The sequence below is a fragment of the Carcharhinus amblyrhynchos genome, chromosome 15 (genome assembly GCF_965287045.1).
Source record: "Carcharhinus amblyrhynchos chromosome 15, sCarAmb.v2.hapA, whole genome shotgun sequence".
NCBI lineage: Eukaryota > Metazoa > Chordata > Chondrichthyes > Carcharhiniformes > Carcharhinidae > Carcharhinus > Carcharhinus amblyrhynchos.
The window spans coordinates 53,876,085-53,893,234 of NC_137338.1; the positions used below are offsets into that span (position 1 = coordinate 53,876,085).

Below are 17,150 nucleotides of genomic sequence, written 5' to 3' on the forward strand. Positions count from 1 at the left end.
TGAGGCAACCTTTGAGGTAAGATCCAGGGGTGATCGGATTGAGGTGTTAACAGGATACAGTTGGCCTAAGCCTTTTGACGGAAGTTTGGTTTGTGCCTACTGTGTTTCACAAACCTGCCAATGCTTTCATCTTTGGCAAGCTGTTCCATATTACAATCGAACTTCATCCTCCCCCCACATGAAATGGTTCTACAGTAACAAACACACAATGTAAAGACCCAAAATACAGTTGCGCCATCACTGCCCTTTACATTCATTCTACAATGACTCATGGGAACATGCCCCACAAACCATGTGAAATAGGATGAAATCACAGCAAACAGCAACAAAAAGTGCAAGCGGTGATACTTATTACCCAGACAGAATTTTCCTGACCTCAACCCGTTCTACCCACTACAATAATGCACTTTTTGGTCCTATCACCACATTTCACACAGTGATTAGTCCCATGAAGAGGTGATAGATACTCAGAGTTCCCCATTTGGGAGGAGAAGACTTTTTTTAGCTGCTGCTTCTCCATTCAATTGGCAGCAAAGGCGCCCCTGCTGAATGACATGGCCCTACTCAAGGTCTTCAGTAAAAACTTTCCTTTCAATTTGGAGTGGGCTTCTGCCCGTGTAATGTTCCTCACTGCTTATTTTAGTGATGTGATGGCAATGACGCTAGAGCACCATCAGGATTTGGATCTTTGCTCATCCTTGATAGCAGTATCGTGGCAGGATTCTGCCAGACAGCTATAGTAAGCTTGACCAGAGGAGGCAATGGATGGGAGCACTACATCACCAAACCTTCCCTTTACAAAGAATTCACTCCCATTGGGTCTGACATGGCATTGTCCACCATTCTGTCTCATGAAGAAATGATTAAACATAATTTTTATTTCTTTCATTAGTTTATTTCTTTCATTAGTATAAAGTCACTTGAAGAGAAAATGAGACACTGATCTATGATCTTTATTTGTGGATTCTGAACAATTTAAAACAGTCATACTGAGTTAATTAAGGAGCTGAAGCTAAAGTCTAATACAGCGTAAGCCAGTCATTTGAAGTCTCTTGACTCTTGTAAAACTATTGATAGCTGAGACTCCAGAAAATAACCAAAGTGATTTTTTTTTTACCAACCACTGATAAATGCAGTCATGATACGCAGAGATCATCATTTTTTATTGCATTTACTACTTAAGCATTTTAAGATAAAAGAAAGATTTATATTAATTCTTCATGCATATTCTGTGCAGTAATCAGTGAATACCCACACAAATGAAGACATCTATAGAAACTGTAATACTGCAAGAACAGAGAACATTGTGAATTAAATAAACAAATATTATTTACATTGTTATGGATCTCATCATGCAATGAAGTTCCCAGGAATTAATCCCTCCCTTCCCAGGAATTAATTCCTGGGAAGGGAGGGATTGTCTCCCGAGGAAAGATTAAACAGATTGGGCCTGGATTCTCTGGAGTTTAGAAGAGTGGGAGGTAATCTCATTCAAACATACAAAATTCTTACAGGGCTCGACAAGGCAAACACAGAAAGGATGTTTTCCTTGGGCGGGGCAGGTGGTTGGGCGTTACAATTAGGAGACGCCATCTCAGAAGAAGAAGATAATTTAGGACCGAGATGAGGTGGAATTTTTCACTCTAAGGATGCTGAACCTTTGGAGTTTTCTGTGGAGGCTCAGTTGCTGAGTATGTTCAAGATTGAGATCAATAGATTTTGGCATATTGAAAAAAAAGCAAGGGACATGAGGATAGTGCAGGAACCCGGGTTCAATTCCCGGCTTGGGTCACTGTCTGTGCAGAGCCTGCATGCTGTCCCCATGCCTGTGTGGGTTTCCTCCAGGTGCTCCAGTTTCCTCTGACAGTCCAAAAGACGTGCTGGTTAGGTGCATTGGCCATGTTAAATTCTTTCTCAGTGTACCCAAACAGGTGTCAGAGTCTGGCGACTAAGGGATTTTCATAGTAACTTCATTGCAATGTTAATGTAAGCCTACTTGTGACTAATAAATAAACTTTATGTGTAGATGATCAGCCATGATCTCACTGAATGGTGGAGTGGGCTCGAAGGGTTAAACGGCCTACTCCTGCTTCTATTTATTATGTTCTTATGCAAATCAAATAACTAAGAAACAAAACATTGCATGTCGTCCAATGAAAACTGAGAAAACCTCACTCCCAATTACAGGATAAATTATTTGAAACGAAGGAAACATTTTCAATTCATGCCAATTTGCTGAAAGTAATTTCCATCACACATGGTTAACATCTGTAGCTTTTTAAAATGCTGTCCGTGAAGCAAGTTAGGCACAAAACTGAAAGTATAACAAAAGCTATGGTAGTTATTTTTCATGTCACAAATGGAAAATATTAATTGATATCCAATAATTTATTGAATTAATGTGTTTGAAGTAAATTAGCTAAATAAGCCTAAGTGATAAAATACATTTCGTACATTACCTGTTTCCCTCACATTCAGACTTCCACAAGTCTGCTGTAACTTGGTAGTCACCCTGTGTGCTTTGGAGACAGGAATTGATATTTGTTCTGGACATTCAAAGTTCCCAGGCATGGATACTTCCACAGAGTACTCTGTCCTTTTTGGAGTTCTCATGGAGTGAAGCGTCTTTTTCTGTTCAAATAAAATGGTTTGTTTAAATGATATGTAATATTTAATTCTGCATGAACCATATTTACATGTTTACTCATGAAAAAAATGAAACAATTTGTGCATTAAATATTTATGCCCAAAAGAATTAAGTTTACTCCATGGTTCACCTGTTTGGATAAAGCAGCGCCACAAAGTATAATTCAACTGGAATTTTGTCTGACCTTCATCATTGCTCCCTTAAAAATCAAAGGGATGCAGAATTGAATAGTTGTGGCATACTGCTGGTTCAAGACTTTCATCGTCACATCAAGCACTATTGGCAGTATGGTGGCACAGCAGTTAGCACTGCTACCTCACAGCACCAGGGACCTGTGTTTGATTCCCGCTTGGATCACTGTCTGTGCGGAGTCTCACATTCTCCCCATGTCTGCATGGGTTTCCTCCGTGTGCTCCAGTTTCCTCCCACAGTCTGAAAGATATGGTTAGGTGCATTGGCCATGCTAAATTCTCTGTGTACTCAACAGGTGCCGGAGTGTGGTGACTAAGGAATTTTCACAGTAACTTCATTGCAGTGTTAATGTAAGCCTGCTTGTGACACTAATAAATAAACTATTGGACCAATCTGCCCCAGAACTGTCGCTACTCCAAGGTCATCCAGGCATGCAAAAATAAAAACCCCGGCTTCGTTCTTCACTTTCAATAATCTCTTCAACCCCTCTCCCCTACTACCTTCAGCAACAAGTTCAAAAAACTCATGGATTTCTTTGTCACAAAGATTGAGACCACTCATTCAGCTGCATCTGTTGCATCCCTCCTTCCTCATCATCCATCAAATAAATTTCCCTTACTGTTCCCCTGCACTAGCCCAAACTCTCACTGCTCTCCACATTCATTATCATCTTTATTTATGTCCTCTCTGAGCTTATCTTATCCATGGGACCCACCTTCTCATTCTCAATCCTGTTCCCACTAAAGAACTGACTATTTTTTTCTGGCTAGCTGGTATTGTTATACAATTCCCTCTTCTCAGGTATCGCTCCAGCTGCTTTCAAATCTGCCATCAACAATCCCTACTCAAAATACACCCTTTGGGGTGAATTTTGCCAGAAACTAGCAGAGTGTCAGGTTCTCACTGAAAACCAGCACGTATCAATCTTGATGCACACCCAAGCTTTCTGACCAGACTTTCTGGCACTCAGTGCACAGAAAATCTGGGGGCATGATTGCACCATCACTTTGGTAGGGTAGTGCAGCATGGCTGGCTCCACAGGGGTCAAAGCACCATCTTTAAAGATCTGCACTGAAAATAAACTTCCTCTTAAGGACAGTGAAAACCCTCCCAGAAGACCACCCACCTCCCCATACAAGTATCAGGCACTCCCCCCACCATGTAATTATGTGGGCACTCCAGTGCTAAACTGCCAGGGACAGTGCCAAGATGAAGTGCCAAGGCACTGCCCAGCCTATACCCCACCACCCAGGGGCCATACTTACATATGCATCCCTAGGGGGGTTGTCACAGCTGACTTTTTTTTTGAAAACCTGTATTAATTTACACTGGTGTGACATCATGCCAGCTGGGGAAACGATGCAGTGAAGGTGGAAGTAGTAGTGTTAAGCCCTATAATTACATTCAAATCCATAAAGTATATTACTCAGACTCCTGCCCAAGGTGAACTTGGAGCATGGATTGGTACTTGGGACTATGATGTTCTGGTCATTACGGAGACATGGTTCAAGCAGGAATGGTTGTTGAAGTTCCGGGGTATAGATGTTTCAATAAGAGTAGGAAAGGTAGTAAAAGAGGTGGAGGAGTAGCATTGTTAATCAAAGGATAGTTTAACGGCTGCTGAAAGGCATTAGGTGGGGGATCTGCCTACTGAGGTAATATGGGCTGAAGTTAGAAATAGGAAAGGATAGGTCATGTCATTAGGAGTTTTCTATAGGCCCCCAAATAGTAATAGAGATATGGAGGAGGAAATGGCAAAGCAGATTATGGACAGGTGTGGAGGTCACAGGGTAGTTATCATGGGTGACTTTAACTTTCCAAATATTGATTGGAACCTTTATAGATCAAATAGTTCAGATGGGGCACTTTTTGTACAGTGTGTGCAGGGGTGGTTTCCTGACATAATATGTGGATAAGCCGAAAAGAGGTGGGGCCACACTGGACTTGGTACTGGGTAATGAACTGGGCCAAGTGTTAGATTTGTTTGTGGGAGAGCACTTTGGAGATAGTGACCACAATTCGGTGTCCTTCATTATTGCAATGGAGAGGGATATGATCACATGGCAGGGCAAGGTTTATAATTGGGGCGGGGTAATTATGATGCGATTAGGCAAGAAATAGGGAGCATAAGATGGGTCAGAAACTGTCAGGTATGGGCACAAACAAAAAGTGCAGCTTGTTCAAGGAACAAATACTGCATGTCCTTGGATAGGTATGTCCCTGTCAGGCAGGGAGGAAATGGCCGAGTGAGGGAACTATGGTTCACAAAGGAGGTTGAATGTCTTGTCAAGAGGAGAAAGGAAGCATATGTAAGGATGAAAAAACAAGGTTCAGTTGGGTCGCTTGAGGGTTACAAGGTAGCAAGGAATGAGTTAAAAAAAGGGCTTAGGAGAGCTAAGAGAGGGCACGAGAAGTCCTTGGCAGGTCGGATCAAGGAAAACCCCAAGGCTTTTTACTCTTACGTGAGAAATAAAAGAATGACCAGGGTAAGGTTAGGGCCAGTCAAAGATAGTAGTGGGAACTTGTGCATGGAGTCAGAAGAGATAGATGAGGTGTTGAGTGAACACTTTTCTTCAGTGTTCACTAAGGAGAGGAGCCATGTTTTTGAGGATGAGTGTGTGACACAGGCTGATGGGTTAGAAGAGGTAAATATTCTGAGGGAAGATATATTAGCAACTTTGAAAAACCTGACGTTCGATAAGTCCCCTGGGCCAGATGGGATACATCCTAGGATATTTTGGGAGGCAAGGGATGACATTGCAGGGCCTTTAGGCTTTGATCTTTGGGTCCTCACAGTCCACGGAGGTTGTGCAAGAGGACTGGAGAGTGGTGAATGTTGTTCCTCTCTTCAAGAAAGGGAATAGGAATGACCCTGGTAATTATATAATTGTAGTCTTACTTCAATGGTCAGTAAGTTAATGGAAATTAATTTATTTGCTGATGACACCAAGATTGGTGGAACAGCAAATTGTGCGGAGGGTGTGGAGAGTCTGCAGAAGGATCTAGATAGGCTGGGCAAATGGGCCAGGAAATGGCAAATGGAATTTAATGTTGGCAAGTGCGAGGTGGTCCACTTTGGTAGGAATAATGGTAGAAAGGACTATTACTTACGTGGTGAAAAACTGCAGCAGGCGACGGTGCAGAGGGACCTCGGGGTCCTTGTGCATGAGTCGCAAAAACCCAGCTTGCAGGTGCAGCAGGTGGTCAGGAAGGCTAATGGGATGCTGGCCTTCATAGCGAGGGGGATTGAATATAAAAGTAGGGAGGTCTTGCTGCGGCTGTATAGGGCATTGGTGAGGCCGCAGCTGGAGTACTGTGTGCAGTTTTGGTCGCCGCACTTACGCAAGGATATTTTGGCCTTGGAGGGAGTGCAGAGGAGGTTTACTAGGCTGATGCCGGAGTTGAGGGGGTTGAGCTATGAGGAGAGGCTGAATAAACTAGGCTTATACTCGTTAGAGTTTAGAAGAATGAGGGGAGATCTCATTGAGACGTATAAGATGATGAATGGGATGGATAGGATAGAGGTGGAGAGACTCTTCCCGCTCAAAAAAGACAGTAGGGCTAGGGGGCACAGCTTCAAGATAAAAGGGGGGTGGTTTAGAACGGAGTTGAGGAGGAACTTCTTCACTCAAAGGGTGGTGAATCTCTGGAATTCTCTGCCCATTGAAGTGGTGGAGGCTGCCTCGCTAAATATTTTTAAGACGCGGGTTGATGGGTTTTTGATAAGCGAGGGGATTAAGGGCTATGGGGAGAGGGCGGGAATGTGGAACTGAGCCACAACAGATCAGCTATGATCTTATTGAACGGCAGGGCAGGCTCGAAGGGCTAGATGGCCTACTCCTGCTCCTATTTCTTATGTTCTTATGTTCTTATGAAAGGGTCCTGAGGGATAGGATTTATGACCATTTGGAGAGCTGCAGCTTAATATGGGATAGTCAGCATGGTTTTGTGAGAGGTAAGTCTTGCCTCACAAACTTGATTGAATTCTTTGAGGAGGTAACTAAGTGTGTAGACAAAGGTAGAGCACTTGATGTTGTATGCATGGATTTTAGTAAGGTGTTTGATAACGTTCCCCATGGTAGGCTCATGGAGAAAGTAAAGAGGTGTGGATAGAAGGAAACGTGGCCAATTGGATAAGTAACTGGCTGTCTCATAGAAGGCAGAGGGTGGTGGTGAAGGGAAAATTTTGAGACTGGAGGCCAGTTACCAGTGGTGTACCACAGGGATCAGTGCTGGGTCCTCAGCTATTTGTGATTTTTATCAATGACTTGGAAGAGGGGGCTGAAGGATGGGTTAGTAAATTTGCTGATGACACCAAGATTGGTGGAGTAGTGGATGAGGTGGAGGGCTCTTGTAAGCTGCAAAGAGACATTGATAGGATGCAGAGCTGGGCTGAAAAGCGGCAGATGGAGTTTAACCCTGATAAGTGCGAGGTAATTCATTTTGGTAGGACAAACTTGAATGCAGATTACAGGTCAATGGCAGGATTCTGAGGAATGTGGAGGAACAGAGAGATCTTGGGGTTCATATCCACAGATCTCTGAAGGTTGCCACTCAAGTGGTTAGAGCTGTGAAGATGGCTTATAGCGTGTTAGCGTTTATTAACAGGGGACCTTGGTGAGACCACATTTGGAATATTGTGTGTAGTTCTGGTCACCTCGCTATAAGAAAGATGTGGAAGCATTGGAGAGAGTGCTGAGAAGATTTACCAGGATGCTGCCTGGTTTGGTGGGTAGGTCTTATGAGGAAAAGTTGAGGGAGCTGGGGCTTTTCTCTTTAGAGTGGAGGAGGATGAGAGGCGACTTAATAGAGGTTTATAAGATGATGAGGGGGATAGATAGAGTGGACGTTCAGAGACTATTCCCTTGGGTGGATATAGCTGTTACTAGGGGGCATAACTATAAGGTTCATGGTGGGAGATATAGAAGGGTTGTCCGAGGTGGATTCTTTACTCAGAGTGGTTGGGGTGTGGAGTGCACTGCCTGCTGTGATAGTGGAGTCAGACATCTTAGGAACTTTCAAGCGGTTATTGGACAGGCACACGGAACGCACCAGAATGATAGGGAGTGGGTTAGCTTGATCTTGGGTTCAGACAAAGCTCGGCACAACATCGAGGGCCAAAGGGCCTGTACTGTGCTGTACTGTTCCATATTCTATGTTCTTACTGGGCATGTTGTCAGAGGGTAGTGGGAAAGAAATAAAAACAAAAATCTTGCCAGCACAAATCCCATTTTGGGCATCATGGGAGATTTAGTAGCATTTATAGATTTGTATCCACAGCTAGCACAGCCACTTGATCATGGTCTTTGACTCCATTGTCCTTGAAAACTACAGCCTTGTTTCCAGCCTCCTTTTCATCCCCAAAGTCTATGAATGTTGTCAGCTCCCAAAATGTATGTACATCTTTCCGACTCCATTTTGAATCTCTCCAAGTTCCTGTCACTGAAATGGCAGTAATCAATGTTACACTCTGTACGAAAGTGACTTTGGTTAACGATCAATCCTGATCCTCTCAACCTACCTGCATGACATGCTTAATTACACTATCCACTTATAATATCACTTCTTCAGTGACCAACTGAGGGCAATTACCCTTGCCTGGTTCTAATCTTCCCTATCTAGTCATGACCAAAGAATCTGCAACAATGGCTTCCCTTCCCTTCCCCACTCTGCAATCCATACCCTCAGATCTATCCTCAGCCTCCTGCTAATTCACATTTGGGTGCTGCCCTTTGACAACATTATCTGAAACTATAATCAGGTATCATATATACGACACCCAACTTGACATCACATTCTCTCAGTGCCTCCTTTGCCTCTATATCTCCAAATAGCTTGTTTGCCATCCAGTTGAAATATGATCCAATCAAACATTGACAAGACTGAAGTCACAAATGCCATTCATTCATCACCAGTTCTATCCCTCATTCTCTCACCTGGCCAAAGTCTAAGGGTGAACTGGAGTGTTTGCATCTTATTTAACACTGAGCCGAGCTTCAGATGTCATATACATTCCATCTCAAAGACCATTGACTTCCACCTCCACATGTCACGCTTCTCCACACATCCCTCAGCTCATCTTTGCTGAAATCCTCATCCATACCCTTGACATCTCAACAATTCCAATGCTTATTACTCAGCCTCTTAGCATCCACTCTCTATAAATGTGAGTTTATCCAAAATTCAGTGAACTGATGGTGTCATTCACCATACCCGCTGTACTCGCCTACCTACTCTCTCTCCTGGTCCAGTATAATTTGGCTTTAAAATTCTCATCCTTTCATTCAAACTGCTGCATGTCCTGCTCTTTGCTAACTCTGCAGCTCCTTCCAGTCCTACTACTCCCCAAGAACTCGGAGATTCTCCAACTCTGATCACTAGTGTGTACCCCACTTCTTTTAGTCCCCACTGATGGTTGTGTCTTCAGACATTTAAGTCCTAAGCTCTGTGAACAGGGGTGGTATATTTTAGTGGTGAGGGAAAATTGGCAGCCTTCCAAACTGCTTCATTTGATCTCTTTTTGCCTGTGACAACATGATTTCCAACCAACCAACTCCATTTGCAACTATCCCCTTTTGGGATCATGTCTCCTTTGAGGCCACCTGGCTGACCGAAGTCTGACCTGAAGTAAAGCTATAAAAGACACAGTGTGTTTAAATTATATTCACCACTTCTGATTCATCTCTTTGTCATTTCTGTCCTGTCAATAGTGAAGAATTAGTTTCTTGAAAAATGACATTGATAATTGAATGATGATATTCATCGGCTGCAGAGGGATCAGGAACATTCTGACAGGTGTTAATGTTCTGATGACTTCAAATGCTAATATTAGACCCAGAACTGAAGAATTTTACTAGAAAATATTAAACGTGTGTCTCTCTCCACTGATGTTGTCAAACCCGCCAAGTATTTCCAGCACTTTCTGATTTTATTTCAGGTTTCTAGCGTCCACATAATTTGCTTTTACCATTTCTTTGGTGTTGTCTTAACTTGAAGTGCAGGGAAGACTCTTCTTTTGGGCAGGGGAAGACACTACTAAATTTTATTTTCATCTCGATAGGTCCTTCTAAGCAACTCCCAACCAACCTCTGGGGAAAGCGCTCTGGAATGTCAAAAAGAGCCCTCTATCCAGAGTGCTGGAAACCTAACGACACTATTGGCCACTGGTGGGGTCCTCCAGGCCCAATGAAGTCTATGGTGTTTCGCATAGCTCACCAGGCCCTCCACAGAGTGCCTTTAGCTGGACTGGAAGATTCCAGTGACAGGAAGGGCAGGAAAATCCTGCCCATAGTTTCACAGCAGTACACAATAAAGTGACTTTTTTTTATTTATAAATGCAATAACGGTGAAATTGATTCAACATAGCTACTACGATCATAACAAAATAATAGGGCTATCTATATTGGAAATGGAAGCAAAAGAGAATAGATCTCCATAGATAATCGGTAACATCCCTTTCTGCTGTTGTCAAAAATGAATCATCCTACTCGCCAGTAAAATGTCAAGATAAACAGCATAAGCACTGAGACGTGTTTTGTGATACCATGACAGATGTTCCTACCTGGGAATAACAAGGGCTTAAAGTTGCAACTGAAGCTCGGACACTGCTGCTTTCTAACGTCCCAGCGATTTTTCTGCGTTTATACTCTATTTCTGACATCTGCTGCTGCGCTATGCATGCCAAGGCTTTCTCCTTAGCCTCATTAATCACTGGAACTTTCAGTTCTTGATCAAGGGTACAGCTGTCATTACATTTGTAGTATATAACTACTTGTGTTGCATCCTTGTTACCTGGAAGAAAAAAATACTTTTTAAAAACTAAATAGAGTTACTTATGGATATCACAGAAAATTGAATTTCAAAAACTTCAGTAAAATTTTTTTATACAAGGAAAACTTCAGTTGGCTCAGTAAAGCTGCTTCCCTTCGATTGAGTTGAACTTAACCTTAGTTTTCTGCCTTTGGATCGCAAGCATCAATCCCCTTTTTCCAGAAATGTATCTCACAAATGCCCATGGAAGTTTGCAAGGAAGAGTGCGTAGGATGACCATGCAACTTTGCCAGGAAATGGTCTCATCTAAACTAGTTTTTCTGGAACAACTTGCATTTACTTAGCAAATGAAAGTTCCAATGCACTTGACTCAAGAACAGCTTCTTCCCTGCAGATACTAGACTTTTGAATGGACCTACCTCACATTAAGTGGATCTTTCTCTACATCCTAGCATTGACTGTAACACTACATTCCGCATTCTCTCCTTTTCTTCTCTATGAACGGTACGCTTTGTATAGCGCACAAGAAACAATACTTCTCACTGTATACTCAAATCAAATCAAAAAACAGACACCAAGTTCTGAAGGGAAAGGTTAGGAAGGGTTATCAAAAGCTACGTACAATTATTTTATATTGAACAGGGTTTTAAAGGTGGAGAGAGGTTTTGAGCAGAAGACAAATTTAGGGGCAGATTCTCAGAGTCAGATTGACTGAGGAGGCTTTTAAAAATGGCAGGTAAGACCCAGATGCACACCCCTTCCCCATTTCTGCCAGTAGGGTAAAGGCAATGAGCAGGAATCAAACAAACATGAAACACACATCTGTTGGGCCCTTTGAAATTGGTGCTAAGTGTAAACAGACCTGCAGCATAGGAGTCAGAATGCTGGAGGCATAAACACCTATAAAATTTCATATAAAGTGGGTATCCCTTGTACAGAGCTCCACAAACTAACATTTTAAACATTAAAGAATGAATTCAGAGATAGAGGTTGGTGTCATTTCACAAGGGGGATGGGGTGGGATGTCAAAGAGGAAGGGCAGATCTATATGGCCCCTCAGACAAGTGGAAGGCAGGACAAACTGCCAGTCTCAGGAGGAAGAATCTCTTCATACAAGTGCAGGATCACATCAATTTGCCCACAGATTTTGCATCACAGATGCAGAGAACAATGGGCTTCACCTCCATAGCCATCTTCTCACAATTTCAGGGAGGGATAGACTGTATCCACATTATTATAAGGTATCAGTGCTGCTCCCAGAGTCATTAGTGAACAGAAAATAACTCCAGTCCGTAAATGTTCAGGTCATGTCTAACCATAATAAGGCCTTTCCTCACAAGTGCCATGATTCACTCTAAAGCAGTCACACCCGCCACAAACTTTTCAACCTACAACCTGAGGTGTGTACCGCTCTGCATCAAGCAGAGTTTTGACTGACCACAAGAGTAATCATAGGACTTTGGAAGGAACTACAAGTTGCTAATCAACCTGTTTGGTCACCTTCTAGCTCAGAGGCAGACTTGCCACCTGCTGCACCACAAGACCTCCCTTTATTACTTGACTAACGCCAAGATTGCAAACTGTCCAACTCAAATGAAACAATGAATGGATAACAGACAAAACAGCATTATACAAATCTATGCTTTCTCTACTTTAGATGGATTATTTACAACAGATCTGTGGGTGGTGGCTGAAGATCAAATTATATCCACTTACAAAGTGGTAAATCCTTTGATGATCAAGGCAAAGTGGCACCTTGCACTCACGACACTTCAGTGCAGTGCTCCCCCATTTTACCTCAGAGGAGGTGGAGCCAGGCTGCTCACCTTTCTGGCCATACAGAATTGAGGAGCTTGGCAGATGGCCACCATTGTGCAGGCCCCTGTGGGGACCCAGCTGAGACTGTGGGCCGCATTTCTGTCAGAGTAGCCATGGTCACTGAGATATGTAACACAGGTGAGGGCTCTGGCAGGGGCCAGGGAAGCAGTGGAAGTTGGGGGAGCCAAAATGTTGTTGGAACCCTGAGATTATAGATACAGAACTTCTGAGTGCGTATAAAGTTAAAAAAGATTATAGCAGCTGAAGCTGTAGAGACATTTATAGATGAGGACAAAGATTCAAAGTTGCACAAATTGTGTGATGGGGAGCCAATATAGGTCAACAAACATATGGGTAATGGATGGTCACAATGGACAGGATATTTGTGGTACAAGCAGGATCAGTTGGGGTTTATGTAGCCTGGACACCAGCAAAGAGGGGATTAAGCTGTTCAAGTCTGGAGGTGAGACAAGCACATACAAGGATTTCAATGAGAGAGTAACAGGGGTTAGTGTGAAAGCAGGCAATTTAATAACAGTGGAATCTACGTGATGAATACAAAGTGAAGCTTAAAGCTAAATCTAGGTTGAATAGAATACCAAGATTGCAAACAGTCAGATTCAGTATGTGTCCAGGAAGGAAGAATGGAATTAATGACAAGAAAGTGTGATTTGTGATAGAAACAAAGATGATTGCATCGGTCTTCCCAATCTACAACATGTAAGAATCAATTTTCTTCCAGTTACTCCACACAGGACCATGCCTGGTGATGTCTTGACAAGAAAATTAAGATTCAAGATATGAGGTCAGATGGATTGTGCCAAGTTTTCTTTGAGTACCTCTGAAAACCAAAAAGGAATTTTCCAAGCCTCAAAATAAAGAATATAATGTTTATTGTCTGTGAAAGAAATGTGCTTGATGGCCTTTTCTAATTCTCTCTTCTGCTTCTACCAGCTCAATTTCTAATTATGCTATATTTATTTTTGAATTTATTTACATTGTAACTTCTTTTCCCTTCCTGTGCCTAAGGGTGCATGAGGCAGAGTAAGCACATGTTTATGTCAGTTTTTATCAGCAGTTTTTCCTGGAATAGGTCACCAGCCTGAACTAGAGGCTACAGCCTGAAGTGTGCACCACTCTGCACCAAGCAGAGCTTTGATTGACCACGACAGTAACCAGGATGCTCTTACCATCTGCCATAGGCACACTGGAAGAATTTACAGGTTGCTAATCAACCTGTTTGGTCACCTTCTGGGTCACAGGCAGGCTTGCTACCTGCTGCACCACAAGACCTCCCTTTATTACTTGACTAACGCTATGAATTTAAAATCAACCGCCCAGCTCAAATAAAGTATAAATGAATGGATAATAGACAATACAGCATTATATAAATCTATGCTTTCTCTTCCACAGATGGATTATTTAAAACAGATATATCCACAAAGGCTTAAAAGAATCCAGTCTATTAACATACGTTCCACATCTTTAAATAGAACAATTAAGGCATAAAAGATACCAGACTTCATTAACTTTTGGCAATTATTATAACCTTAAATTTTCATTTCACTTTGAAGAGGCTTAGAATGATTTTCATCTGTTGAAAAATGATTTTTTTGTAGAAAAAATTATGAATAAACCAGTGAACTATAAATAAATAATTTGATAATTAGATGCATAAACATGCAGCAGCTCAGCGCAAGCAGCTTAGTGCTACCTAAATACTGTGGTCACATTACTGCAATTACCTCCTTATGGTCAGGTTGTTTTATTTATTAGTGTCACAAGTAGGCTTACATTAACACTGCAATGAAGTTACTGTGAAAATCCCCTCGCCACCACACTGCAGCGCCTGTTTCGGTACACTGAGGGAAAACTTAGCATGGCCAATGCATCTAGCCAGTACACCTTCCGGACTGTGGGAGGAAACTGGAGCACCTGGAGGAAGCCCACGCAAACAGGGAGAACGTGCAGACGCTGCACAGACAGTCACTCAAGCTGGGAATCGAACCCATGTTCCTGGCACTTTGAGGCAGCAGTGCTAACCACTGTGCCATCATGCTTGCCCAGCAGTGATGATGGCGACTCTGATTAGTCATGCAACAAGGATTTTTTGACTGACATTATTGCTATAAAATTGCTAGAATTTATTGAGTACTTGAAAACTAGAAAGTTGCATTCTAATAACTTGCACTGTAGAATTTTAAGGCACTTGAATTGCAGTCAACAGACTGTTAGACATCCAGATGCAAGCAGATATAGGTACCCCACTCATCTCACTGGCTGCTAACAGAACAGAAGGCTGGATAGTTCATAAATAGGCTGTTTCTGGCTAGGCAGCCCAACACTATTTGTCTCCATGAGGCTGTTTTTGAAAATAAATGGGAATATTTCCTCTGAGCAACATTCTACAAAACAAACCCTTTTTTAGCTAAAGTTGGGGATCATTTTGAAAAATCTTATACCTTGTAACAAATGATATTTCAAATTTAATGTCCAACTTGTTGCTGCATGTTTGTAGACATGAAAAAGCTATAAGTACAGTAAAGTGCAAAACAACTTTAAATTTTTATATACCTTTGTCTGCAACAAAGAACTTGAAATTTAAATTAAATCACCTCAAGTCATAAAGAAGATACATTGAGGTGAAAAGTAACCTTGGGCTACAGTGTAAAGTAAACCATTGTGAATCAGCAGCCTATTTTTTTTCCTATCCTGATTTCCTTTTCTATTGACTTTGCTGGTTTTTCCACTATGGCCCAAGATGAATTACCATCCCTATTTATTTTCGTATCATAAAAGAATGAGACAGAAATTGTTTTCTTGGTTGTTATTGAACTGATGTTACCAGAAAATAAAAGCCACTGTACCTGAAGAAGAGCAGTAGTGCTGTACTGCATCAGGACTGTACACTTGCAGTCCAGCCGAAGGCAAGGGTATACAACCAGTTCCCTCCAGAGAATACACAAATTCTCCAATCTATTAAAGAAAATTAAATAACTTGACATTGAAAACAGAATATGCTATCAACAAAAACTTATGAAAAGCTAATAGTACACGCAAATCAAATAAGAAGAATACTTCTGGAAATGAATAGTAAACATGAAAGAGGCAGTGACATTTAATCAGTGAAGCTTCAGAAAATTGTTATAAAGGGGCCACCATAAGGAATGATATTTACTTTCTATTTTTTACTGCATGTGGCATGTAACAGTGCACTATATATACATACCTAGCACACTTCATTGAGTGGTAGCATTCTCATTCAGAATCAGAAAGTTTTCAGATCAAGTTCCACATCAAATACTTAAGGACTGGGCAGCATGGTAGCACAGTGGTTAGCACTGCTGCTTCACAACTCTGTGGTCCTGGGTTCAATTGCCGGCTCAGGTCACTGTCTGTGTGGAGTTTGCACATTCTCCTCGTGTCTGCGTGGGTTTCCTCCCATAGTCCAAAGATGTGCGGGTTCGGTTGATTGGCTGTGCCATGAAATTGCCCCTTAGTGTCCAGGGATGCGTAGATTAGTGGGTATAATATGTAGGGATATGGGGGTAGAGCCTGGGTAGGTTTGTGTTTGGTGCAGGCTCGATGGGCCGAAGGGCATCTTTCTGCACTGTAAGGTTCTATGATCTATGATCTATGACATAATCCAGGCTGCGCCTTCAATGCAATACTGAGCATGCATTGCATTGTCAGACGTGCCTCATATCAGATGGGACATTAAACAAAGGTGAATAGAGGTCTCGTGGCATTATCAAGGAAGTTAGGGGAGTTACTTTGGTGCCTACTGCCACTGCCAACATTTATCTATGACCAACACTTCTCAAACAAGAGTTAGTCTTGGGCTTCGTAGTAACATTCCCACCTCTAGTTCAGAAGGTATAAATCTGCAACCTCATGTTATAACTCAAGTGAGTGAAAACCAGAGCTCTGGTTCTGAATTCTAGGTTGACATCTATTCTGGACATTCCCATGCAGAAGGTGTAGAAAGATTCTTTTATCATGATCCTGAAAGATCATTGTTTAGGACTACTCAGCCATAGCATGGTACAATGGCACTTATGGTCATGGATGGAGCATTCGTTGCATAGCTTATGAATACTTCTGCTGCCTTCACAATACTGAAACAACTACTAAAACCAATCATCTGATCATTTATTTCATTGTTGTTTGTAGAACCTTGCCATGTGCATTTACTCAATTTACCACAGTAGCAACACTTCAAAAGTATTTGGTCACACAGCACTCTGGGATGTAAGAACATAAGAAATAGGAGCAGGAGTAGGCCATCCAGCCCTTCGAGCCTGCCCCGCCATTCAATAAGATCATGGCTGATCTGTCGCTGCTCAGTTCCACTTTCCCGCCCTCTCCCCATAACCCTTAATCCCCTCTCCTATCAAAAACACATCAACCCGCGTCTTAAAAATACTTAGCAAGGCAGCCTCCACCACTTCAACGGGCAGAGAATTCCAGAGATTCACCACCCTTTGAGTGAAGAAGTTCCTCCTCAACTCCGTTCTAAACCACCCCCCTTTTATCTTGAGGCTGTGCCCCCTAGTCCTATTGTCTTTTTTGAGCGGGAAGAGTCTCTCCACCTCTATCCTATCCATCCCATTCATCATCTTATACGTCTCAATGAGACCTCCTCTCATTCTTCTAAACTCTAACGAGTACAAGCCCAGTTTATTCAGCCTCTCCTCATAGCTCAACCCCCTCAACTCCGGTA

General features: G+C 42.3%; 1 protein-coding gene across 1 annotated transcript in view; it reads right to left on the reverse strand.

Moving 5' to 3' along the window:
- Positions 1-17,150, reverse strand: part of LOC145353303 (cilia- and flagella-associated protein 47-like) — a 495,401-nt gene that overhangs the window by 267,162 nt on the left and 211,089 nt on the right. The window contains exons 44-46 of the mRNA XM_080203935.1: positions 15,295-15,403; positions 10,401-10,630; positions 2,460-2,631 (exon numbers count right to left, since the gene is read on the reverse strand). Of these exons, the coding sequence (XP_080060061.1) occupies positions 2,460-2,631; positions 10,401-10,630; positions 15,295-15,403 (511 nt within the window). The remainder of the gene's footprint in view (positions 1-2,459; positions 2,632-10,400; positions 10,631-15,294; positions 15,404-17,150) is intronic.